This window comes from Castor canadensis, chromosome 3 (assembly GCF_047511655.1).
Source record: "Castor canadensis chromosome 3, mCasCan1.hap1v2, whole genome shotgun sequence".
Classification (NCBI taxonomy): domain Eukaryota; kingdom Metazoa; phylum Chordata; class Mammalia; order Rodentia; family Castoridae; genus Castor; species Castor canadensis.
In genome coordinates this window covers 159,424,084-159,450,855 of record NC_133388.1, presented here as the reverse complement: position 1 = coordinate 159,450,855, position 26,772 = coordinate 159,424,084, and the positions used below count along the sequence as shown (strand labels likewise).

The following is a 26,772-nucleotide window of genomic DNA, read 5'->3' as shown; positions in this document are numbered from 1 at the left end:
CTATGAATTACAGAAATAGAAAAAGAAGAGATGCAAACTAAAGGCATAGAGAATATATTCAATAAAGTAATAGCAGAAGACTTGCCAAGTCTTGAGAAAGAGATGGTCATCTGGGTACAGGAGGCTGTTAGGACTCCAAGCATTCAAGAAAAGAACCTCTCCAAGTCATGTTATAGTTAAAACATAAGGCATCCAAACAAGGAAAGAGAGATTTGCCAAATCACAAGTAAAAGCAAACCCATCAGAATAAGAGCAGATTTCTTAGCAGAAACTTTAAAGCGATGAAGTCATTCAATGATAAATTTCCAAGTCCTGTGAGAAAATAACTGCCAACCTAGATTACTATATCCAGCAAAAGTACCCTTCATAATTGAAGGAGAAATAAAAATCATGATTTAAAAAAAAAAAGCTAAAAGCAATTCATGACCACTAGGCTAGTGCTGCAGAAGATACTTAAAGAAGAGGAAGATAAACACAGCCATGAAAATATGGGAAAGAATAAATCTCATCAGATGAGTAGGAAAGCAAATGAGGAATAGGGAAGAATCAAACAAAAACAACAAAATGACAGTAACATACATTTTAATAATAACTCTAAATGTTAATGGTCTGAATTCTCCAATCAAAAGACATAGAATAGTGGATTGGATTTAAAAGACAAGACCCAACCATTTGTTGTTTACAAGAAATGTACAAATGTACTTTACTGACAACAACAAACAGGATTAGCGTATGAAAGGCTGGGGTAAGATTTTCCAAGCAAATGGAACCAGAAAGCAAACAGGAGTAACTACATTCATATCTACCAAAGCAGACTTCAAACCAATATTAGTGACAAGAGACAAAGAAGGTCACTTCATATTGAGAAGGGAAACAATTCATCAGGTTATAACAATTATAAACATATATGTACCAAACATCACTCTAAATTTCATAAAACAAACACAACTGGACATAAAAACACAGATGGACCCAAACACAATTATAGTGTGTGATTTAATACCCCACTCTCAACAATAGATAGGTCATCCAGGCAAAGATCAACAAAAAAACTTCAGAATTAAATGACACTATAATGGATTAAGAGAGATAGAATAGTCTATCCAACAGCAGCAGTATTCTACTCAGCAGCCCATGGAACTTTCTCCAAAATAGATCATGTTTTTGTTTTGTTTTGTTTTGTTTTTTTGTGTTTTACAAATCATTTTATTTTATTTATTTATTTTTTTTCCAATTTTTATTTTATTTTGTTTTATTTTTTAAATGTATTTTTTTTTCAGTTTTCTTTTATTATTCATATGTGCATACAAGGCTTGGTTCATTTCTCCCCCCTGCCCCCACCCCCTCCCTTACCACCCACTCCACCCCCTCCCGCTCACCCCCCTCAATACCCAGCAGAAATTATTTTGCCCTTATCTCTAATTTTGTTGTAGAGAGAGTATAAGCAATAATAGGAAGGAACAAGGGGTTTTGCTGGTTGAGATAAGGATAGCTATACAGGGCATTGACTCACATTGATTTCCTGTGAGTGTGTGTTACCTTCTAGGTTAATTCTTTTTGAAAAATAGATCATGTTTAAGGACATAAAACTAGTCTTAACAAATATAAGAAAACTGAAGTAACTTCCTGTATTTTGTCAGACCACGAGGAAATGAATCTAGAAATCAGTAACAAAAGAAATGACAGAAAATACTCTAATATATGGAGACTGAACAGTCACTTTTGAATGACCAATGGGTCACTGAAGAAAGAATGGAGAAAATAAATACAATTTCTAGAATCAAATGAAAATGAAAACACCATACCAAAATCTTTGGACACAAAAAAGGCAGTGCTTAGAGGAAAGTTTATAGCTGTGAGTGCTGCCTGCATTAAAAAATCAGAGCGATCTCAAATAAATGACCTAACAATGCACCTCAACCTCTGAGAAAAACAAGAACAAGCCAAATCCAAAAACAATAGGTGTAAAGAAATAATAAAGATCAGGGCAGAAATTAATGAAAAGGAAACAAAAGAAAAATACAAAGAATCAGTGAATCAAAGAGTTGGTAATTTGAAAAGATAAAGAAGATCCACAACTCTTAGCCAAACTAACCAAAATAAAAAGGGAGGAGATTCAAATTAATAAAATTAGAGATGAGCTATTCATCAGACAAGGGATTAATATTCAGGATATATAAAAAGCTCTAAAAATTAAATACCAATGGGGAGAGAGGAGCTCTGATACAGTGTTGATGGGAATATCAGTGTACCCACTATGGAAATCAGTATGGAGGCTCTTCAAAAATTAAAAATAGAAATTTAATATGATCCTGCTATTCCACTTCTCCAGATATATCCAAAAGAATATAAGTCAGCATTTAATAGAGATATCTGCACCTCACAATAGACAAACTATGGAATCAGACTAGGTGCTCATCAACCCATGAATGGATAAAGAAAGTTTGGTGTATATGTACACAATGGAGTATTACTCAGCCATAAAGAAGAATGAAATTATGTCATTGCAGGGAAATGGATGAAACTGGCAGTCATCATATTAAGCAAAATAAAGCAGATCAAGAAAGACAAATTGGCCTAAAAAATAATTTAAAAAATAACGACGCGAGTGTAAAATGGGACTCTTTAGGGGTGGGAGCCAGTAAGAGAGGGGAGGATTAAAAGATAGGGTATGGGGTGAATATAACTGAGGTAGTTCATATGCATGTAGGAAACTAGAATGATGAAACTCATTAATTTTTTTTAAAAGTTGGGGAGGGGATAAGAAAGTAATATCGGTGATGAATATGAAAATGTCACAATGGACAATTTTTTTTACAATTAATGTATGCTAATAAGAAAGATCTCATTAGGTTGTCAACATGGGATGTGGGGTTTTTCCAGCTCTGAAAACATGTTATTCTTCAGATTGTGCTTTTGGTTTCATACTTTGATGCTCAGTGTTCATGAAATAGCTAAAGGAGAAAGTGCCAGGAAGGTCAGCTAGGTCCTGGGGGAGGGTTACACGTACCATGTTGTGCTAACTTTCTCTTTTTATCTCATGGTCTCCTAGTTCCTGGGAACAATTTTGGTGGGGAAGGAGGTGGGTGGGATGGGAATTCAGAAGTTGTCCCAGCTGAGGGTAGCAGGGCTAACCCTCACAGCCTTCAGGGAAGCTGCCTGTGAATGGACGTACCCCACCATGAATCACTTGAAGCACACCCAAGTAACCAGAAGCTGTTTCCCACCATGCCGCTTAGGTCTGGTGTCTTGTTTCCCCAGTCTCCTGCCGCCCGTGCCAGTTCCCCCACTTTGAAACCTTGAGCACACTGCCTTGACAGATGGACTTTTTTTCAGGCTGTAGACTATTTTTCTTTGTGAGCCCTCACCTCTGATTAATGTTTCAACTTCAGCACCCTTTTAGCTACCTCCCTCTCTGACTATTTAAGAGGATGCAGAAAGTGAATTTACAACCCCAAACACAAATCATTTCCTCCTTCACAATCTTTTGGAACAGTAAGAAATGCTCATAAATAAATCTCCACAGCACTACGGGCTGAGTTTCAGGTTATTGTGAAGGACAACGGTGACAGAGGAATTTTCCCTTGAACAGCACTGCTACCCTGACATTCTTTATAAAGACTTTCAGCACGTTAGACAACTGGAAGCAAAAGGGAAAGTATTTTCAAAACAGGTGGCTGTGTCTACGGATAGGCAGAAAAATAGTGTCCACGCTTTTCTATGTTTGAACTTTTTCCCTCCTGTTATATTCTTGGGAGCTTTAAGAAAGAAATTAGCCTTTCCTTGAGTTAAAAAATAATAATAACTTCCAGTTTTGCACAAGAATTTTCCTTTTTTAAAAAATTTTCTTCTGACTTTTGCTTTTCAAAAAAAAAAAAAGATACTTAAAATCAAAAATACTTAAAAAGTTTAGACCTTAAACCCAAGTGAAGGGTACTTCCTTCTACCTGGCTTCCTGTCCCTATGCTTGGTTTCACACCAGCACACTGTATGCCTTTTCTCCTTTTGAAGAGTAAACAGATCCTGTGTGGGTAAGCCTTTGCACCTACCTTACTGCAGCACATAGGATATGTCAGACATGCTCTTTTGTCTTTTTTTTTTTTTTTTCATGGTACTAGGGTTTGAACTCTGGGCCTTGCCTGTGGTAGCCATGCCTCCAATCCTTTTTGCTTTTAGATATTTTTCAGATAAGAGTCTCACTTTTGCCCCAGCTGACCTTGAGCCTGAACCCTCCTCCCATTACCTCTCATGTAGCTGCATTTACACAAGTGTGAATCACCACATAAGGCTTGTTAGTTGAGATGGGATCTCTCTAACTTCCTTGCCCAGCTTGGCCTTGAATTTCAGTCTTCCAGATCTCCATTTCCCAGGTGGCTGGGATTATAGGCTTGGTATTTTGTCTCACATAACCAGATTCCGGCTTCTTTCATATACGTCAGCTGAACAGATGTGCACACAGAGACGTTTCAGAACTAATGTGTAAGAAGCACTGTAGTCAGCATTGTGGGGGTTTCACTTGTTTCCTCCTCACATTTTCCTGCCTTGACCACCATTGTTTCTGTCCTTACTTTTTCCTCTCTGTCATGCTGTCTTTCTCTTCCTCCCTGACATGTTCACCCTCTGACAGCATTTCTCAAGCATTGGTTTTACAAGTCAGTTCATAGGTGATCTAAGAAACAAAGAACTCCATAATCTCACAGGTCTCTGACAGCTTTCATCGGTGCTGGGCTCTGGGCCCAGGGAGAGGCCCATGCCACTGTGACTCTTCAAAGGCAGATGCAATAAGCCAGATCTCCAAAACCCACTGACCACAGGTGCTTCTATAGAGTGCAGTGGAGATTGTATGGGGGGAGGAGAATAAGTGTAGTGCACACGCATATCTGACTGCCCAGGCCTGGCTCCACCTGTGTGAGATCAGTAACAGAGCCTTCCTGTCATCACTTTCCTTTTCTCACAGAAAAGTCTTTCTCAGTGAATAATAGGTCCCTAAGCTTATTCTGACTGAAATGCTAGACCTACTGTAGCACAGTTAGTTCTAGACATTGATTGGTTTTTGTGCTTCCATTAATTAAGAAAGCCCACTGGTCTCTAATGTCATCTAGAGCCTCGCTGAGTACCATCCCAGGAAGCTAGCAGTAGGATGGTGTGGAGCACAAGATCCAGGGGCTCAGGCCAGGGCCACAACTCAGGCCTGCCCCTGGTGAGTCGTTTAAACCAACGTATATCTCAGATCACTAATCTGTAAAATGGCAGTAAAGATAGTCCCTACTTCAGAGGTGATTGTGAAGAACTAAGGAAGCAGAACTACCAAAGAACAGTATTTGACATAGGACAATACTAACTATTGTTACTGTGATTTAGGATCATAGTAATTGTCACTACATAGAAACATAGCACTAGTCTTTACAATGGAGTTTACCCTAAAGATGGCTGATGGTTGAATTCTCAAATGGATGAAGGGATTCAGGAGATGCTTTTTATTGTTCTTACCCATGCAATAGTTAATTTGCAGGGAACAGAAAAGTAGTATCCTCTCTGCTCATTTGTTCAGCTGTTAAGCAGCAATTATCTTTCATTTCCTCCCCATTTTCCCTACCAAAACATGTTGGAAAATATTAAATAAGGAACGAAGACAAAAACGCTTTTTAAGAAATAAGTACAGGAGTTTGTCAGAAGCAACTCATAGCAATCTAGATGAGTATAACTCACCATTTCTCACTCTGGTTTCATAGCACTCTTGTTCACTTGTAAATTGACCACAGAGATGGAGGGACAGGTATCTTTCAGGTCCATCTGTGATGTGACTTTGTATTTTCTGGAAACTATTCTTACACCAGAAATCCACTAAAAAGAAATAAGTTAGATATCCATTCGCTGGTAAATGGATGGAATTGGAGAACATCATTCTGAGTGAGGTTAGCCTGGCTCAAAAGACCAAAAATCATATGTTCTCCCTCATATGTGGACATTAGATCAAGGGCAAACACAACAAGGGGATTGGACTATGAGCACATGATAAAAGCGAGAGCACACAAGGGAGGGGTGAGGATAGGTAAGACACCTAAAAAACTAGCTAGCATTTGTTGCCCTTAATGCAGAGAAACTAAAGCAGATACCTTAAAGCAACTGAGGCCAATAGGAAAAGGGGACCAGGAACTAGAGAAAAGGTTAGATTAAAAAGAATTAACCTAGAAGGTAACACCCACGCACAGGAAATCAATGTGAGTCAATGCCCTGTATAGCTATCCTTATCTCAACCAGCAAAACCCCTTGTTCCTTCCTATTATTGCTTATACTCTCTCTACAACAAAATTAGAGATAAGGGCAAAATAGTTTCTGCTGGGTATTGAGGGGGGGAGCGGGAGGGGGTGGAGTGGGTGGTAAGGGAGGGGGTGGGGGCAGGGGGGAGAAATGAACCAAGCCTTGTATGCACATATGAATAATAAAAGAAAAATGAAAAAAAAAAAAAGAAAAAGTAAAAGGAAGATAAATTAGTTTGCTACAGAGATTCCAAATATACTATCATGTTCATGGTGGCCAACACCAGCTCCAAAATTTAACCAGTGTTTCTGACCATGGGTCCCTACTGTCCTCCTCTGTAAAATGGAAGTCATGTTACCTTATCAGGGTCATTGTGGAAAACAAATTAAATGTGGAAAGAGCTTACACAAAAAAAAAAAAAAAAAAAAAAAAGAAATAAGTTAGATATCCTATGGAGTTTGTAATAAAATTTCTAACTGCTGCTCTTTCTTGTCGCAGGTCACCCCTCTTCCTCAGGTGGCCTTTCAGGCTTCTTGAGTAAATTAAACAGCCTGACTCTCTGCTCTCTTCATACCCTGTGCATGCCCTCTTCTTGTTATGTGGTACCATTTTTTGAGTTAGAAAAGAACAGCCCTTTCTCATGATACTCTATTTCCGTCTATGTGCAAATTATTGTATTCATTGATTTTCTTAAATCAGGACACACTGATACCATCTGTCCTGAGAAATACACAGATTAACAAGGTCTGCAGTGGGTGGTGCCTCCTCAGGTACAGAGTTTTGTGTGCTGCACTTTCTGTGCTCACGATGTGTGTCCTCACCATTCACCCAAGACTCAGGAGTCTGGTGGCTTGCTCATGCTCGTTCCTGAAGAGGATACACAGAACTCACACAATATAGCCTATAAAATTAGTCTGAATTTGAATTCTGATAAAATGGGGATAGTTGCTTAAATGCTTTCAATTTCTGATGAAGCCCAGAGGTTAAGCAGTTGCTGTAAGGCATTTGTCAATGTTCACTCTAGAGACTACTTAGGTTTCTAAGCCTGTGTCTTGGTGTTAAGTTAGTTAGCTGATGTGTGTGTCTACAAAGTGTGGCCTTACATTTAATAGTTGTCTGCTTTCTGTTTATCCTAGTGACTGTGATCTATGCTATGCCTAAACATTTGGAGATGATAAAAACAAAATTATCAACAATCCAAAGAATTGAAGCCACATGGCACTAAGGAGATTCATGGGCCATCCCACTCCGTGTGAAATCAACTTGTCTGGGGGTAGAAGGGAGCAGGTAGGAAGGTAGATTGTTGCTACAACTGGAGACACCAGTGACATTTTTCAGATCTTTGCCTTTGAGTGTACTGATTTCAAGTTACTAGGAAAGAGTTCAAAGAACATGTCACCTTTTTCCAATTTAAATTCTGGCATTACTTTAGATGAAATAATTGAAGGTAAGAAACTAATATTAAATGGACATCTACTATGTCAGGTGCTGTATGAGACACATAAACTTTTACCTTACTTAATCATGGCCATGCTGAATAAAGTAAATAATAAGTAGATTGAATTTTGAATTAATTATATGAAATCAAATATTTAGAATGCTACATGGAAAAATAAAATTAATAGCAGCAAGGTCTCCTTGGCCCTAGAATAATTTCTTAAGAGAAGTAGTTTCCCTGTTACTGGGCTAATCTGGATTGAGGTTGGGGAGCTAACGGCACTGAGAAAATGAGGGGAGAGTGAGATCTATGATGGATAAGTCTTCTCCATGGCTAATTTCACCTACCATGCTAGTTGCTGTGCGCATTGAAATTCACAGTATGGAATATATGTTGTTTCTTATATTTCTGTTGTGCATTATGAAGCCCTAAAATGGAATGTATCTGTTATCCATTAGATGATGGTCATAGCAATAGCCTGTAAGCCCTAGCAAGGCCTTTTAGAATTCCAGAGAAGTCATGTCAAGCAGAAACTTTGGTCTCCAAGATTTTTATTAGAAACAAATGAAAGGAGACACAAACCGACCAATGAGCAAGTGACCTGTACCATTACACAAATCTAGATGCCACAAGTCCTCTGCCCTTTGGAGCAGTGAGTTTAGTGCCAGCCTGTATCAAGTCATTGTAGCTCTAAACCATCGAGGATGCTTGTGATAGTGACACTTCACATGAACGTTGATTTTAATGCTCAAAATATGCAACAAAGATCCTTTTTCTAAGTAACTTGCTGCATTGTTTCCTCAGCACATTTGTCCAAAACCCAGCTTACATAAACTGTGTGGAATAAAACTGACGTTTTAATTTTATGTCTGTTCATATACTCTCAGCAGAAAGCATTCCTGAAGCCTAAAGCTTTATTTGAAACATCTTTTCCACCCATCTTTATTTTTTGAGAATGCCACAAAGTATTTCTAGAGAAATTGCTAATGATGAAGTGATGCATTATTAAATTTATAATACAGAATTAATCTTGTCAGTGGTGGTATTTTTACTTTTTTGGAGTCTTTTCAAGTTTAATCATTAACGCATGCCAAGAAAAATGTAGAGAAGAAAGGATTATTGTTCTTAATCCAGGTGAATTTCCTCATCTGGAATTATGCAAATTGCCTCCAAACAATGGTTATGTCTTCATTATCTTCAGTAAATGACAATAGAATTTTTTTTCATCAAAATGACTTTCTTGACAATTTTCTTCCTGCCAACATAGATGGTAGGACAACTTTTCTTTCTGTAAGAAGACATTTTTCAAACTGTCATATCCTCCTCAAAGCTTCAGATCCTAATTCCATGGAATACATTGTAATTGACATGCTTTTTTCCCAAAAATTCTACTACTAATGGGGAATGATAATTATAGACAATGTCTCAATACGGTAAGAGTGATTGAGCCCATGAACACGCTCAGTGTGTCCACATGCTTGAAGCTTGATTATGACTGACATGAAAGTGTTTTTGTGGTTTGCTTTTTAGCAGTACAATAAAGTTGCCATTACAAGTGGTCAGAAACCACAAGCCAGATATTTACATGTACGATTCTGTTTGTAGCATTATTATGTAAATATGTTCTTTTCATGTCATAGGGCTTGGGGTTTGGGGGATTTTTTTTTTATAAAATTTTTTTTTTTTACTATTTTGTATTCCACTTTCCTATACTATAAACATACACTCTAGCTTCTCCTAAGACCCTAGAGGTCAAACAATAAATTCAGTGTCCCCAAAATGAAAATTGATAAAATTTTCATCTGCAGAATAGATCAGAGGTCACACACTGGTGCCTGTAAACTAGAACTTGCCACTGCTTTGTGTTGTTTGGCTCAAACAGTGCTTTTAAAGAATTAATTTCCCATGCTTAAAAATTAGACCATGTCACATAAACTGAACTTTTGTCCTAGAGAGTCAGATTTGGTGGCACTAGACTTGCAGTTGGCTGGGTGAATCATGACTGCCATCTTTCACTGATCTTGTGTGGTTCACCATAGCCCCGCTGCCTCTCATTGTCAACTCTTCTTCACCATAGCCCATCCCTTCATGACCACCACAGCCCTCACCCTCATACCACAGCCTACTTCCCCATCACCATAGAGAACCCCTTGCCATTACCTCAGCCCACCACCCTCACTGCCACATTCCACCAACACTCATCTTTTTTCTTCTTTAGGTATTACCTAATTGCCTTTATGGTCATTTAGGTCTTCTACCTTTCAACAAAGGTCTTTTTTTTTCCCACTGAATAAGATGGGTATGATAAGAATTATATTCATAATCTCATCTGAATAAAGTATATAAATTAATATTTTAACTTTAGGGTAAATTTACCTTAATAAAGTGGTGAAAGTGGGGCTGGATATAGATCAGTGGCAGAGCACTTGTCTCACATACATGAAGCCAGCACCACAACAAATGAATGGTAATAAAAGATTAAAAAAAATGGAGATAAATAAATAAAAGTGAATGAAATCATTTAAAATAGCTATACCATACACATTTAAGTAGTTACTGAAATCTCTTTTGCACTATCAAACCTTTAAAAAAAATCATTACTTTAGGGGAAGGAGAATTTAAGTAAAAAGCTATACAACTTATTATTACAAATTGAAAAGAGGAATGCCCACTTATTAGTCTACAGACACAAAGATTTAAACTAACATATAAAAATCTGCCTTTGAGTTTAAGGTAGAGATTTGTTGCTTTAATTCTTATTTTCTAATACCCATTAGTAGAAATAACAGAAGAAAACCCAAATCAAGTTTTTGCAACCTTTCTGAACTCTTGTGCACCAGATTAAGTTATAGTTGTTTGTTTTGTTTTGTTTTGCTCTCTCTCGTAGCTTGCTATGGATCTTAGGGCATCAAACCTCTTGACTACTTTAAGCTGAATAACTCTTCCATAATAACAACAGGTCTTGGACTGAGTCTCATACACTGAGTGACATTAGAGAGGAGGTGAATGACAGATGTACTTGGGATTGATTTCGTATGTAAATCAGGCAGCATGAGGAAGCCCAACACCAGGACACATACCTCCTCCGGGGACTGGCTCCCTCACAAAGAAACTTGGTTTGGCTGAAGCCACCAGAAACTCACTTGACCTTATCTATTTTCATCTGGAAATCTGAATCAAAATACCCATGTGTAGGTTACCTTAGGTCAGCCTTTACCAGAATGTATCTCCATTTTCATTGCTAGTCTGAGTGACACTTGATGGCCAGGAAGAGAACGAATGACTCACCAAGAGAAGTCAGTCCATTATAATTGTTGCTGACATTCTTCCTGACACAGAGCATTGGAACTTCAAGGTTAAGTGGAAATGTTATAAACTGCCCCATGAAGGCACTATTTGCATGACAGTAAATACTAGAAGATTTTTATGTCCTTTCCCCTGGTGCCTTTTTTCCTCCCACGAACCACTGTTTGCATTTTGGCATATTATTTTTAAAATTTAATTATATTTTAATTATAATAAAATAAATTATTTATTTTATTTAATTTATTAATTAAATTTATTAATTATTTAATTTAAATTACTTTATTATGTAATAAAATAATTTTATTTATTTTAACTGACAAACAATAATTGTTTATATTTATAGGGTACAATGTGATGTTTTAATATATGTATACATTGTAAAAAAGATCAAATCAAAGCAATAAACATATCTGTCACCTTACATACCTTTTTTGTGGTGAGGACATTTAAAAATCTACTCTCTACTAGCAAATTTTAATATATAACATATTATTAACTGTGGTCACCTCACTAAAATGTATTAGACATGGGTTAGATTAAAAAGAATTAACCTAGAAGGTAACACCCACGCACAGGAAATCAATGTGAGTCAATGCCCTGTATAGCTATCCTTATCTCAACCAGCAAAACCCCTTGTTCCTTCCTATTATTGCTTATACTCTCTCTACAACAAAATTAGAGATAAGGGCAAAATAGTTTCTGCTGGGTATTGAGGGGGGGAGCGGGAGGGGGCAGAGTGGGTGGTAAGGGAGGGGGTGGGGGCAGGGGGGAGAAATAAACCAAGCCTTGTATGCACATATGAATAATAAAAGAAAAAAAAATGTATTCCTTCTGTCTAAGGGAAATCTTATATCCATGGTATATGTACAATGGGTATATTTTATTCAGTTTTTTTGAAAAAATACATTATAGCCATTGTGGTACAAAGACTAGCTCTGGAGTCACTGTGTGATACAATGTAATGAACTTAACTTCTCTGAGCCTCAGCTTTCTCATCCATAAAATGAGTAAAACAATACCTGTCTCCTTTCAGGGATGTTAGGAGGATAGAAAGAATTAATTATTCTATGCCAAACTCTCAGCGGAACATTGAGCCACCATTATTATATGTAAATGTTTACATCATAATAATTTTCAACTTTTAAAATATTATACCATAAAGATTTTAACATCACTATATTATTTCCCATCAAAATTTGTATTGACTACATAATATTTTATCCATTATTACTGACCACTTAGGTTGTTCCAGTTTTCCACTATGAAAAGTAATTTTGGAATGATAGATTTGAGACTGTTTTTTCTGTTTTTTGGAATACTTCCTAGTACAGATTCCCAGATGCAAATTATTAGGTCAAGGAATTTGAATAGTTTGATGCTCTTAAGAGGGATTGTGAAATTACCCATCAGAAGGGCTCTATCAATTCACAATGACACTAACAATGTAGAGGAATACTGAGTTCACTGCTTCCTGTCAGCACTCAGCCTTAAAGTTGTGTGTGAAAAATAGCACCTGGCTTTATCTTGCCTTTCTGTTATGACTAGTAAAGTTGGACTTTTTCCTATGCTTGTGAATGATTAATGTTCGTGACCATTCACTTAGCCAGTAGGGTTTTCTTTCCTTCCTGTTGAGTATACCTGATTCATCACTGAGTAAGGAAAGGGCTGTGCATCAAATCTTGGTGCTTTTTTACCAAAGCTGCACACACAGACCCTGATCATCTTGGAAGATGGAGAACCTGTCTCTTGTTTTTCCCTCAAATACTCCAAGCCACTTAAAACACACACACATACACACACCATGGCCCAGCTTGATCTATAATGTATTCAAGCAAACTGGGTAATTGGCAACCACAAATCACATGTGCTTCATCTCACCAGATTGAAAAAATAACACCTAGGAGATAATATGTTGGCTTCTGTAGTATGCCACAGCTTGTTCTTGACAGAGACAAAGCTAGAACCCAGGTGTTCAGCCCTCTCTGCCCAAGTGCCCTGCTGTCCTCAACAGCTTCATGGCTTCAGAGTTCTCTAGGAGGGCCTTCTGCTTTTCACCCAAAGTGATATTTTGAGCAACAAATGACCAGGGAAGTCTTTTTTGGCTTACTTGTATTCTTATTCCACTTCACAGCATCCTCATGAATCAGCCTCATCCTTTCCAACTGAGCATTTCCTTAAGGGTAATGAAATAAGGAGTTGAAGACAGCTCAGTTCAGATTGGGCCCCTTTCACATTTTATATATAGGCCTCAAGATAAGATGATTCCTTGGGCAACAGCAGTAGCATCACCCACCATCAATTGTTGATAAGCTTAGGGGAATGGGTGTCAAATTCTGCAAACATTTCCTGCTTGCCAAGAATAACAGTTCTCTATGGCAGACTGTGAGCAGTGAGTATTGCCTGGGAAGTTAGCCTGTCTGAAGGGAGGGACATACGAACTTTCCCACACTACTGAATGCCTAGGACAGCATGCATTTTCTTCCTGTTTTCCTTACACCTATTCCCTCCCCCTGACCCACACCGGAAAGATACTTAGTCATTAAGCTCAAGGTCAGTGAGCACTCTCTGTGAGTCTTACAAGGCCAGATGGAAAAGCACTGATGCCTAACAATGCCTCAAGCCAAAATGCACACCAAGCTGTGTATGCAGAAATAAACCCTCAGGAATAACTTTAGTTTAATCACACCTAGTTCAAATCTGTTTAGTTTGCAGATGTATTCCATTTTATTGAACTGCTATTTCAGGTTTTGAGTATTAAATTTTACTATAGGAGGAAAAGTGTAATAATTTGCTTTTTTTCATTAGACAATGGTTATTGTTATAGCAACAACTGGAGTGGCTTCAGTCAGACAGATCTCTGATTGCAAAGATTTATGGGGTTTTTTCTCATTTAAAAAATGTAGTACTGTACTAAGAAGTCATGCTCTTAACTATTTGCTTTGATACTGCCTTTTTTGTTCAGCACAGCTTCTATTTCACCCAGTTTTGCATATAAATGAGTGATAAGTGAATGTACCGTGGTAGAATATTCTTTTTTAAAGTTATTTTGCTATATAAATAAATTAACATCTCATTCGCCTACCTAAAAACTTGGTAAGAAAAATCTAATGTTCTCTTAAAACAAAAAAAGTCATTAGATGAGTATGGAAGTACATCAGACTTCTAAATTCTTTCAGAAAGGAAGAGTAGCACATTTGTATTTCATAAGACTCTGATAATTATTTTATAGCAATTAATACAGTTTAATGCATGTAGTATATTTCAAGTTTTTTGTTAAAATTATGTCGTTTTTACTTTAAGTAATGAAATTATTTTCCCTCTTCCTTCTGAAAGTTAAAGTACTTATGAAACTGGCTTAGCAACAGAAAAAGGAAGATGATATCTTCTCTGACTTCAAGGAAACAATGGTAGAGAGTACTAGAAGAGCTCTGGACTGAGAATAAGGAAGTGTGGGTGCCCCTCCAGCACCACTGTAGTACCAGTTTGCTATTTGAGTGACTCAGAGAGTGAATACACAAACAACCGCTTCAAATGTCAGTTTTCCAGTTGTAAAGTTTTGGACTGAAGTAGGCATGTCTATGTCTCCTACTATCCTGAAATTTCCTCATTCCTTAGAAGCAGTGTCTCCCACCTTACTGGAATCCTTTGCTGTGAAATAGTCATGTGAAGGATTGCTGAAATGTAATGAATTTGGTATATTTTAGTATAGCTATATTTCACTTTTTTTTTTTTTATTGCTAATCTATCTCCTTCTGCTTGGAAAAATTCCCTACCTACTTACAAGAAGTCAGAGAGGAGACAAGGCTTGCAGGGCTCTTGGCTTTTATGCCTTTTCTAAAACTCTAAATATGGAAAATGAGTTTCCCTGAATTAGTTTGGTCCAACCCAGAAGTAGAAATTTTTTCTATATTTTTATACCTGTCCCATATTCAGTTCTTAATTTTTTAATAGGCTATGTATCTGCACATCAGTATACAGAAAACTTTGCTTTAATATTTTAGAATCACACCTCCCAATTAAACACATGCTTGGTGAACACTTACAACATTCAGTTTGTTCTGTGTGAAACTTCCATTCATATAAATTAACCTTCCCAGGAAGAGTTTGCAAGGACAGAGATCAACTCAAATGAGAAATAGTAGGTTAAGGAAAAAAACAAAACAAAACAAATGAGCATCCCAGCTTATCTTAAATAAAGCTTTCAAGTGTAAGTTATTATTGTGTTTTAAATAAGTTGCCAGACACAAAAACAGACATGAAAACCAGTGAAACAGAATAGAGGAACTGGATGTGAATCCACACAGCTATACCCACCTCAATTTTGACAAAGGTGCCAAAAATATATGATGGAGAAAGGACAGCCTCTTCAACAAATGTTGCTGGGAAAAGTGGTTACCCATCTGCAAGAAACTGAAACTAGATCCATGTCAATCACCCTGTATTAGTATCAACTCAAAATGGATCAAGGACCTAAATATCAGACCTGAAACTCTGAAGTTACTATAGGAAGGAGCAGGAAACACTCTGGAACTAATAAGTATAGGCAAAGACTTCCTCAATAGGACCCCAGCAGCCCAGCAACGAAGAGAAAGGATGAATAAATGGGACTTCATAAAATTAAAAAGCTTCTGCACAACAAAAGAAATGGTCTCTAAACTGAAGAGACCACCCACAGAGTAGGAGAAAATATTTGCCAGCTATACATCAGACAAAGGACTAATACCAGAATATGCAGGGAACTTAAGAAACTAAACTCTCCTAAAATCAATGAACCAATTAAGAAATGGGCAATTGAACTAAACAGAACTTTCTCAAAAGAAGAAATTCAAATGGCCAAAAACACATGAAAAAATGCTCACCATCTCTAGCCATAAAGGAAATGCAAATCAAAACCTCACTAAGATTCCACCTCACCCCTGTTAGAATAGCCATCATCAAAAATACCAACAACAACATGTGTTGGTGAGGATGTGGGGAAAAAGGAACCCTCTTCCACTTCTGGTGGGAATGCAAGCTGGTGCAACCACTCTGGAAAAAAAATTGAAGCCTTCTTAAAAAGCTAAACATAGACCTGCCATATGATCCAGCAATCCCACTCCTGGGGATATACCCAAAGGAATGCAACACAGGTTACTCCAGAGGCACCTGCACACCCATGTTTATTGCAGCACTATTCACAATAGCCAGGTTATGGAAACAGCCAAGATGCCCCACTGTTGATGAATGGTTCAAGAAAATGTGGTACTTGTACACAATGGAATTTTACTCAACCATGAAGAATGAAATCTTATCATTCACAAGTAAATGGATGGAACTGGAGAGCATCATTCTGAGCGAGGTCAGCCAGGCTCAGAAGACCAAAAATCATATGTTCTCCCTCATATGCGGACTTTAGATCTAGGGCAAATGCAGCAACATGGTTGGACTGGGATCACATGATAAGGGGAGAGCACATACAGGAGATATAGGAATAGGTAGAAAACCCAAAACATGAAAGCGTTTGATATCCCCACTCCAGAGGAACTAATACAGAAACCTCAAAGCGACAGAGGTTAACATGAGCAGGGGATCAGGAACCAGTGTAAAGATCAGTTAGAGACGAATCAACATGGGTTGTAACACATGGGTACATGAAGAAAATGTTAGGAATCTCTCTGTATAGCTATCCTTAACTCAACTAGCAAAAACGCTTTGTCTTCCTTATTATGCTTGTGTCTTTTCTTCGACAAAATTAGTGATAAGGGCAGAACAGGACCTGCCTGGAACTGACAGAGCGAGGGGGGAAGGAAGAGGGAGGGGGGCAGGATGGAGAAATGACCCAAACAATGTATGCACATGTGAATAAATGAATTAAATAAATAAATGAATTTTAAAAATAAATAAGTTGCCAGAATACTAGATGAAGTCATACTCAAATTTAACTGCATCTTCCATTTAATGGAATATTATACAGAATTTATGTCTATGAAGAATTCTTAATGATATGGCAAGTTGTTTCTAAAATGGTAACAGAAAAGAGAAAAAAATCACATCATAGTTCTGTCTTAACTAAAGGGAAATAAAACCATCAATATGCTAACTGCAGTTTTCTCTAGATGATATTATTTCATGACAATTTTCTTCCCTCTATTTTTGCTTTTAAAAAACTCAGCTAGTAATTTTTGTTTAAAAATTTTTAAATCCAAATTGTGTTGTGCATCATTTTTTCATTATTATAATTTTGAGTTCTCTGATGCCTGTACTCATAGAGAAATCGGCCTATTAGAGGAATGACTCAGAGGTTTAATTTATTCCTCATCCCTGAGGCCATAGCAGCAGGCCATGGCTCAGCTACAGGGGTGAGAGTCAGGCAGCACAGAAGGGCTAAAATTTCATGAGAGTTAGCAATTGCAGACCTGAGATTCCACAAGCACATTCATTTCCTGTAACAAGCATTTATTGAACACTTACTATGTGCTAGATACTAGCTATACACTGGAGAGCTTAGAAAAGAAGACTTAGCTTACACTAAAAGGAACTGGATTCTTTTGGATGAAGACAAGAAAGTAAACCTTAGGTATAATGGAAATCTAAATATAGGAATCATTCCAACATAGAAGTAGAGTGGTCAGCTCAGCCTGAGGAAATCCGGAGGTGATCTTGAATGTAAACTTGATCACAGACTGAGGGCAGAGCTCTACATGTAAAAGCCATTAAGGATGAAACTACATGGTGGATTCTGGAGATTATGATTACGTATTTCAGTAAGGGTGAACATAGAGTATAGAACAGGTGGAGGACAAATGTGGTGAGGAAAGTGGCAGGAGAAATATGTCCATCTTTAAGTGTCATGTTCAGTGGTGTGGCCTTGCAGATGACAAGCAATTAAGAGGTGTGGCCTTGTAGATGACAAGCAATTAAGAGATTTTAAATGTATGGGTTTACATTAGATTTGCATTTTAGAAAGATTACACTGGTGGTGGTATGGGGGGAAGAGGAAAAATGAGAGGTGTAGAGACACTGTTAATGATGATCTAAGCCAGAAGTGAAGCTGGCCTGAACTGGGGCAGTGACAAGAGAACTGAAGAGGAGGGAGAGGGCATGAAAGATGGTGAACTACAGATAAGACCCAGTAGTCTGTTGGGTGTGGCATGGGAAGAAGAGGAGACCAGGGGGAATCCTGGATTCTGGTGGTATTAAATGGATAGGCGCAAACACTGGAATAGCAATTATAGAAGGAAATGCCAGGAATTGATGGGTTTCAGTTTGGAGCATAATTAAAAGGTTTTCCATTCTTCCTTCTTTCCTTACCATCTATCTTCCTGGCTTTTCAGCCCTTCCTGCACTTTCTTCCCTCTTTCTTTCTTTTCTTTTTGCTTTTATCTCCTCCTTTTTCCCTTCCTTCCTTCACTACTTCCCATTCATCCATTTAGTTATTCAGTAAACTTTTATGAAGCTTCCCTGTAGGCCAGGCACTATCCCAGCCACACTGTCCTACATCCACTGAGAATCAGACCAATTTCCATGTTTCTTCAGCCATCAGGGAGAAGAAAGTTGTTTTTATAGTCATATCTGCCGGGTATCTCTGCTCAGGTCACAGTAGTCAAGCATAAGACACAAAATGTTTAACTCCTTTCAAGTGCCACTGCATAATATGTTTTATATTGGAACTACCATTAATGGCCATTTTCTTTCTAGGTAGTGCCATTATTTCTGTTATGTTTCTGAAAGAAAATTTGAGAGCTTCAGATTTACTAGGTGAGTAATTATTCACATAATTATAACGTTGCTTACTCAGTAGATAGATAATCTTATCTAAAAATATATACTTTAAAAACAAAGAAATTGCTGAAATGGACACAAATCTCAATTAGAGGTGAGCATCATTTTGTGTTGGAGTTGCTATCTCTTCTCACATGAAATACTTTCATTTTCACGTATCCATTGCTCATGTTATTGACCATAGCAAATTATTATTTTGTAATATTGTTATTACTAATGTAATGAGCATAATAAAATTCATGACAACACCTGTATTACCTAATAGACTATTCCATGTTGAAGGATATATTTTCTGTATCATTACATTTGTACGGCATAAAAATGAAAGCCACAAAAAATTAGATTCACCAAGTAATACAATATGCCTGTTGTATTTAGCTCCTTTCAAAAGTAACACAGAAGTTTGCTCTTCATAATTTTATTTGTAAATACAGTTGTTAATGGAAGATAACAGTAGCTCTCTTACAGTGGCTGTAAGAAAGATTTCTGTTATATAGAAAAGCCATTATTTATTCATTGTGTCTTCTTGCTTTTGTTAGAAATATCATTGGTGAAAAGAATTATAGAGATTCATATTTTCTTCCTTGACAAAAATCCTGTTTGAATTGCTGCTGACATATGATAATGAATACAGATACTTCAGGCACTTTAAGTAAAACAATGCCTACCCTCTTCCAGGGAGATCATATTTTTTAAAAAATGTGAGCTCTAAATGTGACACCACTGTTGGTATGTTGAGCATTTGTTTTCCCTGATCGTGTTTCCCTTGAGCCTAGTGTCTTGAAAGTGTTTTCACTTTTTCTTTTCCTCCTTGATTTGATTCTGCTAGTAGAGTTTTTAGTCAACATTGTCGAATTTTTCATGGTTAAGATGTTTTCCTAAATGCATTCATATGCGAATTGTATCTTTTCCAACATTTTATTTTTCTCTATCCCCTTTTTATATGTGGTTTATGGAATCATTTGGGAAAGTCATATGAAATCAGAAATAAGATAACCAGTGCCTGAGTTTTATAAATTAAAAAATTAAGTCCTACACTGTCTTATTAGTTGTCAGATATCTTCAGGAAACTGAATCCTTTTATCTGACATCCATCATCTTTTGTAGTTCATGGTTGATTACTGATTAATGAGATAATGTAGATGGATATAATGGAAAACTTGCTAATTATCTTGAACATTAGTGATTAAAAAGATAATTGTAACTGAATCTCTGCCTGCGACAATAGCAACTTGACACCTTAATGGTTTAGAGCAATTCCCTACTATCAGAGCACTTCATGGCCTTTGCAAAATTGCATAAATAAAAATTTTAGCCCCGATTTCCTCATCTTTAAAATGAAGATGCCATTACCTACCTCACAAGATTAAATGAATTCATGTATTAAAAATCTTAAGATAAAGCCTAAGTGCTCAAAAATATTAGCTACCATAACCACCAGTACTCCCACCACACACACACACACACACACACACACACACACACACACACACACACACACACACACTGCTCTCTAATCAGAGGAAACCGTGATTAAGATATTTTTCAAACTTAAGTTATCCAAGTAACATTTCCCACAATTCTGGTTGGGTTTCCTTGTTTTGTTTTGCCTTTCTAACGGAATGCTTTTTGAGTAGGACTATGTAACAGGTAAGTCACATTTATTTCAAACTACAGTGAAAAGTGATCAGTTCTTGCCTTTGTCATAGGAATAACTTAGTGTCATAGGAATAAAAAAGAATGTAGTCACCTATTCTACTTCCTTTCAAGCATGGAGCATATCATAAGGTTACCATTGTCTGACATGAAGTACTCAATTCATACATTGAGAATTTCAGGGAAGGACTTTTCCCCAGCCTCACTCACTGATATGTTAAGTCATTATTTTGCAAGGGGGGGGGGCTTTATTGCTTTTGCCCTTGAGAAAATTTAGCTCTTTCTGCTAAAAGCAAAAAATGTGTTTTTTTCTATAAAGAAAAAACTATATAAATAGACTAAAAATCAAACAAGGAAAAGAGTAGTTAGTGGTCTTTTTAAAGATTAACATATGAGCATGCTAAAAATTAAATTGTCAAAATGTGAGAAGGAAAATAATTTATTTTCCCCTACTTCAAGCAAATGAAAGTTTGCATGATGGAACAAATGAAGGTTTTGGGGCCATGTGGAAACAAGCTGAACTAATTTATTGCCAAATGTTACTATGTGGCCATGAAACTTTTCACCACTAGCCTCAAAAAAATGACCTCACAAAAGCTATGTCTGAAAGGAATCTCCAACTGTTATTTACTCAGTGACAGGCTTTGGCCTCTGCTCTGAGTCTTAGTGGATTAATAATTTAAAATTATTTTAATGGTTATTTTTCCTTTTAAAAAGCACCAGATTTCTCTCCCCTTCAACCAGCCAAAAGCTATAGTATTTTCCTCTTTTCCCTCAGTCATCAAAAGTATCAAATCTAACAGCCTGTGAGATTCTAGTAGATTTAAGCCCAAATAATGTCATCATAGAAATAAAAATTATGAAGGGCTGGAGGTGTGGCTCGAGTCATAGAGCCCCTGCCTAGCAAGTGTGAGATCCTGAATTCAAATCCCAGGACCACCAAAAAAAATTTTTTTAAAGTGTTAGAAATAAAAATTACAGTTAACTCATCAGCACTCCCTAGAGAACAGAAACTCTACTACTTCAAGTCACCTACAAAAGGTTTCCCTAGATAGGAAGTCAAGAGATTATAGTGAGATGAAGATCATCTCCTTTCTTCCTTCCTTCCTTTTTTGCACCCCTGAGTTCAGTATAGTTGGGTCCATTATCTATAATAGTATTCCATCCAAATGAAGTGTCATTTATAGTCAGTAGGACAGTGGAAATTTGATTTCAGCGCTGCCTCAAGAATGTGAGCCTTTCTGATAGCAGCCCCAGGACTATTTAGATTCACACTGTTATTGAAATTTTCCAGTTTAGCGCTCCTTGAGGGTCATTTGCCATGAGCCTCGGGAATCTGGAAATGAGTGTAGTTGTAGAAGGGGGTTCCCAAATATACTGGTATTGGGGAGTCCAGTTTATTCTGTAATTCCTGATACCCCACAAATTCAGTCACCATACTTGCATTGATTGAGAGACATATTGGTGACCAAAAGAATCAGGCAACCATCTTGTTTGGAGTCAGGTTAGCTGAATATTAAAAAAAAAAAAAAAAAAAAACTCTGAAGACTCTCTGAAGTCAGATCAAGCCAGATTCCAAAAGCCAGAAAATAGGCAGTTAACAGGCAGTATTAACTGTATGCCAGTTGGCATCCAACTGGGGACTGTTAACAAAACTCATGAAGATTTTAGGCTTTCGTTAAGAAAAAGAGCAGCCTGGGGGAAGAGAATATCGGTCCAAGAGGAACTGTGTGCATCTGTCTTAGAATGCAAAACTTGCCTGTGGAGGAACTCACAGGCAACAGGTGGAGGACCCAGTGAACAGAAGCCCTTGGAGGGACCTGTGTCCAGGCTCAGATCCCTCTAAACACTACTTCCATGCAATACAAATGGTCATCTATGCTTAGAAGATAAGATAAGTATGTCCTCCTTTCCTGGTGATTCATGGTGAGCATTAATTCATTAGTAGGTCCGAGACATCTCCAGTAAAGGAACTATTCAAGTTAGTTTAACTTACCCCTTACCAGATATAGCTGACTTTTTTGGACCTGTTTGGTGGGGCATCCATCTTTTGAAATTGATTCCAGGGAACATGAGTTTGGGAATGCTCTACTAAAGGAACTTTAGGGTGAGGAATTACCTGAGACTAGTCAGGTACCCCAAGGACAGCTACAAGGGCTCCACTCATACAGACCACCATGTGAAAGGTGGACCTGAGTTTCCCACTAGGCCACCCTGCCCCACAGCACATATGACAGGCAGTTGAGTGCAGTAATTAAGAAATAGACGGACTAGGTTCTAATCCAAGCTCTCCACTTACTAGCTGGAAAATTCCAGGCAGAATAGCTATTCCCCTTCTGACTTAATTTCCTCCTTTGTCAAATATGGATAGTAGTAGTCTAAGAGTGTTTATCATACATTTGCATATTATATGTATATATTATATGACTTATGTCTCTGTTAGGTTGTAACGGTACAATAACACCATAGTAAACTGTTGTCCATCCTTACCCACAGTTTTGCTTTCTGAGGTTTTAGTTACCCATGGTCAACTGCAATCTGAAAATGTTTACATGGAACACTGTAGAAATAACCAGTTCATAAGTGTTAAGTAACTTTTTCATTCAAGTATATTGTTTTAATTATTTATATTTTGTTATTAGTTGTTCATCTCTTACTCTGCCTAATTTATAAGTTAAGCTTTATTATAGACATGGATGTGTAGGGAAAAACATAGTATGTGTAGGGTTTGGTGTTAATCTGAGATTTCAGGCACCTGTTTTATCCCCCATGGGTAAGAGAGGGCTAGTACAGTCACTTTTCACAGATTTGTTGTAAGGATTAAATTAGTCATGTATAAAGCATTTAGAATCATACTTACTATTTGAGGCTATTAATAGTTTTTATTATTATCAAATTTCAATATGTTGCTGGCCATTCTATAACTCTCATGCCAGCCATTCTTGTCTCTGAAATCAGTAGTTTTAAGAATGTCACCTTTAACAAAAAAACAAGGATTACCCTCCTTTGTCACATCCTATCTACTTGTCTATTGAAAAGAACAGGGATTAGCTTGTGTACCTATACAAGTTTATTGGAAGAGATTTCATTATTTGTATATTGTATCTAGATAAATGTGAAATTTCCAGCAGCCTACCATACAGTTTTAAGTGGCTCGAGTTGTACTTGATGAGAAAATGTAATAGCTACAGTTCTGGGCATGAGGGAGGAGGAAGGGCCCATCCCTGAATTGTGGGCAGCATCCAGCATCCAGACCTTGTCTCCCACCTGCAGCTTACACATGGCTCCCTGGCTGCTCTGCTTTTGGTTCCCTCTAATATCCGTATCTTGGTGCCCCAGTTCCCAAGGCTAGCTGTGGGTAGCAAGCACAGTCTCTTTGTTCCATTAATTAGGTCATTCCCTTATGGTTATTTTTAAAACCAATGGGGAGAAGTCCTCACTAAGCAGCGAGAAGACCCATCCAATTCCTTCCTGCCTATACCTTCCATTGTCAAATTGGGCTGTTGTTTCCCGTGACAGTTCCTGATCACCACTGGACTATCCTATTAGAGGTCTTTGACACGTGGTTGGCAGTCAGCATCCTGAGCTGGATCTGGATCTACTCCAGGTGGTCTGTCATATCCGGCGTCTAGGTGACCCTCCAAGCATATTCATCTGCCCATACTAGTCTCTTACTGAGCCAGATACCTGGGGTTAGACAGTATAATGACTTAATTTGTATCTTCACGAATTGTAACGGCTAGATCTATAACTTGCCTGGCTCTTCTAGCTAGCAAGTAGCGGTGCAGTCTGAATTTCTCAAGGGCAGTTTCAGCTTGGCTTAGACTTGCAGATCCAAGTCTTGATAAGAAATGTTAACGAAGCCCCCTGGGCGGGAGCATGTGTATGCTGCCTGCTTCCCTGGGAGCTTACATGTCCATATGACTCCTTTGGATAACTGGGCCAAAAAAGGTAAACTAGCAAGTTTTCTAAGTTATAACTCTGTATCTTCCTAAAGAAGGAATAGTTACAGCTTCGCTGAAATAAAAATAGCAGGAATTTTCTCTATTTTTCTCATGCTACTTTTAGAAAAAGTGGGATATGAATAAAGTCTAAGGAACTTTAATGAAGTGCAAAGGACTGTCTTCAACACTTTTAAATACTTATGAAAATATGCACATGACTCATAAGGGAGTCAGTAAATCATATAAAAATGAAATAAAACCAACAAGTATACAACTATCAGCTATTCAGAACTGCTTTTGTAATTGCCACCGATTGTTGAAATTAAAATTATTAAGAAGAAAGAATGGGTGAGCTGCCATAGTTACTTACTAGACTCACAATGATGTGAGGCTCAAATGAAACAAAATATGTGAAAAGGAACTTTGAAAGTATAATTACAAAATCATTAGGCATTTTATTTACTTATAGTTTTGGAATGCAATGAAGATGTACATTGACAGAGATGAGCACAAAAGGCAAACGTGGAGGCAGATATGAAACAGGGACAATACTGAAAGTTAAATAAATAATACTATGTACACAATGGAATACTATGGAGACTTAAAGAATGGGACCTCCATGATGTTCATAAAGTTGAAAAAAAGCAAAACACAAAAGTGCGTATCTCATATGCAGTTTTTTATGTAACAAAACAAAACTCATACACTCACGCACATGCACAAAACATGTCTGAAACAAAAACCTTAGGAGCAAGTGGTGGTGACGTTTGGGTGGAAGAACTGGTGGCCCTCGGGGTGTGAGAGAGACTTGACTTTTCACTCACCACTTGTGTGTCCCTGGAATTTTGTTCCACATTCCTGTTACCAATTCAAAAAGAAACTAAAACACCGGAAAGTTAATTGATACTGGGTCCTGTTAGCTGAGATGAAGAAAATCTAGTAAAGGAACTTAATATTAGTAAGAAATTCAGGTTTCACAAAAGAAACAGTTGGAAGTCTGTGAGACTTTTTAAAGTATGTTCAGTGATCAAAGTTCATTATACACATGTATGAAAAATAGCACATTGAAAACTGCAAAAGAAAAAAGAAAAGGAAGAGGGTAAAAGGACAAAGAAAGAATAATAGAGGGGCAAATATGATCAAAGTTGCATGTGTGCAAATATCACAATGAAACCCTTTTGTGAAAGTAAATACACTAATTTTAAAAAGTACATTCAATGTATTTATGCTGCAGTACCATACCAAATTTGAAAACTGTTTTAAAAAAATATCCCTTCCTTTCAGGAATCTAATTTGAAATAAGTACCTTACATATGCTTTTTTTTTTTCAACGAAAAGACATGACTGAACAATAACTTTCCCCCAAGTTTCTATATATGGATTTTATTATTTTGCTTTTATTACAGTATTTAATAATGTATATGGTTTTTCTTTTTAAAAGTTCTCACTAGAAATAACTTTTAAAACCTATGTATATAACCTTGTCTTTACAAAGTATTACAGAATAGATAAGAAGAAACTTATTTGTAGTTTCTGTAATACCCTGCATCGGTATTTGCATGAAAAGTCAAACACCGTTTTTATTCTCAGAAAATAGAGTTCAAAACCTAAATCATGTAGTTAAGAGGATAGGAAATGGTGCTGTGAAATTTTATAGACAAACCAAATATTTTTAGATTGGAATCAGTGCTTGTTGTAAATTATATCCACAATACTGATCTCAGTGATGAAACAAGTTGAATTACATTTTCAAGTGTGCTAGCTGAAAAATGCTACTTCTATCGGTTTTTCCCAAGCCTCTAATATACAGTTTTCAGTGTTAGTCAAGGGCAAGTCCTCCTTTCACCCCTCCCTTGGTGACCATCCTCCCATCCACATTCCCCTCCCTCCATGGTTTTAAATAAGGTTAAAACGATGACAGGAATACATTCTAGTCATTAGGTTTGTGCTGTGGTTTGTCTTTACTAAGCTAACCTTGAAATTCTAGATCCTAGATTAGATTAATTAAAATCCCATAGCAAGGTCAGCAGTCACTATTGTCATTTCTGATATAAGGACCCTACTCAGTGGCATTGATTAAGGTACTTAGTTCCAGAGTTTCAAAGTGTAGAATATCCTGAGTATTGAGGCTCCAGAAATGAGTAGGTACAGAGGAGATCATTGTCTGACAGACTTCTCTGTCTTCTGGACTCTGCTATTTAGATCTGGATGCATCTAGCTCCATTAGTAAGCTTGGAAGTGTTTTTACATTTCCATATGCCCATGTCTGTCTAACTTTGGGGAAGCTTCCCTGACAGAGGTCAGGATTCACCTAGAACAACAGAGAAAAGTCAGAAGTTATATCCTGTCCCATTCTTCCCTTTGAGGGCTATGACACTAGCTAGAAGTGGTTTAATGAATCATATC

At 37.3% G+C, this 26,772-nt stretch overlaps 1 protein-coding gene across 3 annotated transcripts in view; it reads left to right on the top strand.

Annotated features, from left to right (window-relative positions):
- Nipal2 (NIPA like domain containing 2) overlaps nucleotides 1-26,772 on the top strand; it is a 79,320-nt gene that overhangs the window by 26,825 nt on the left and 25,723 nt on the right. For all 3 annotated transcript variants that reach the window (XM_074068898.1, XM_074068897.1, XM_074068896.1), the window contains exon 4: nucleotides 18,683-18,742. In XM_074068898.1, coding sequence (XP_073924999.1) covers nucleotides 18,683-18,742 — 60 coding nt within the window. The remainder of the gene's footprint in view (nucleotides 1-18,682; nucleotides 18,743-26,772) is intronic.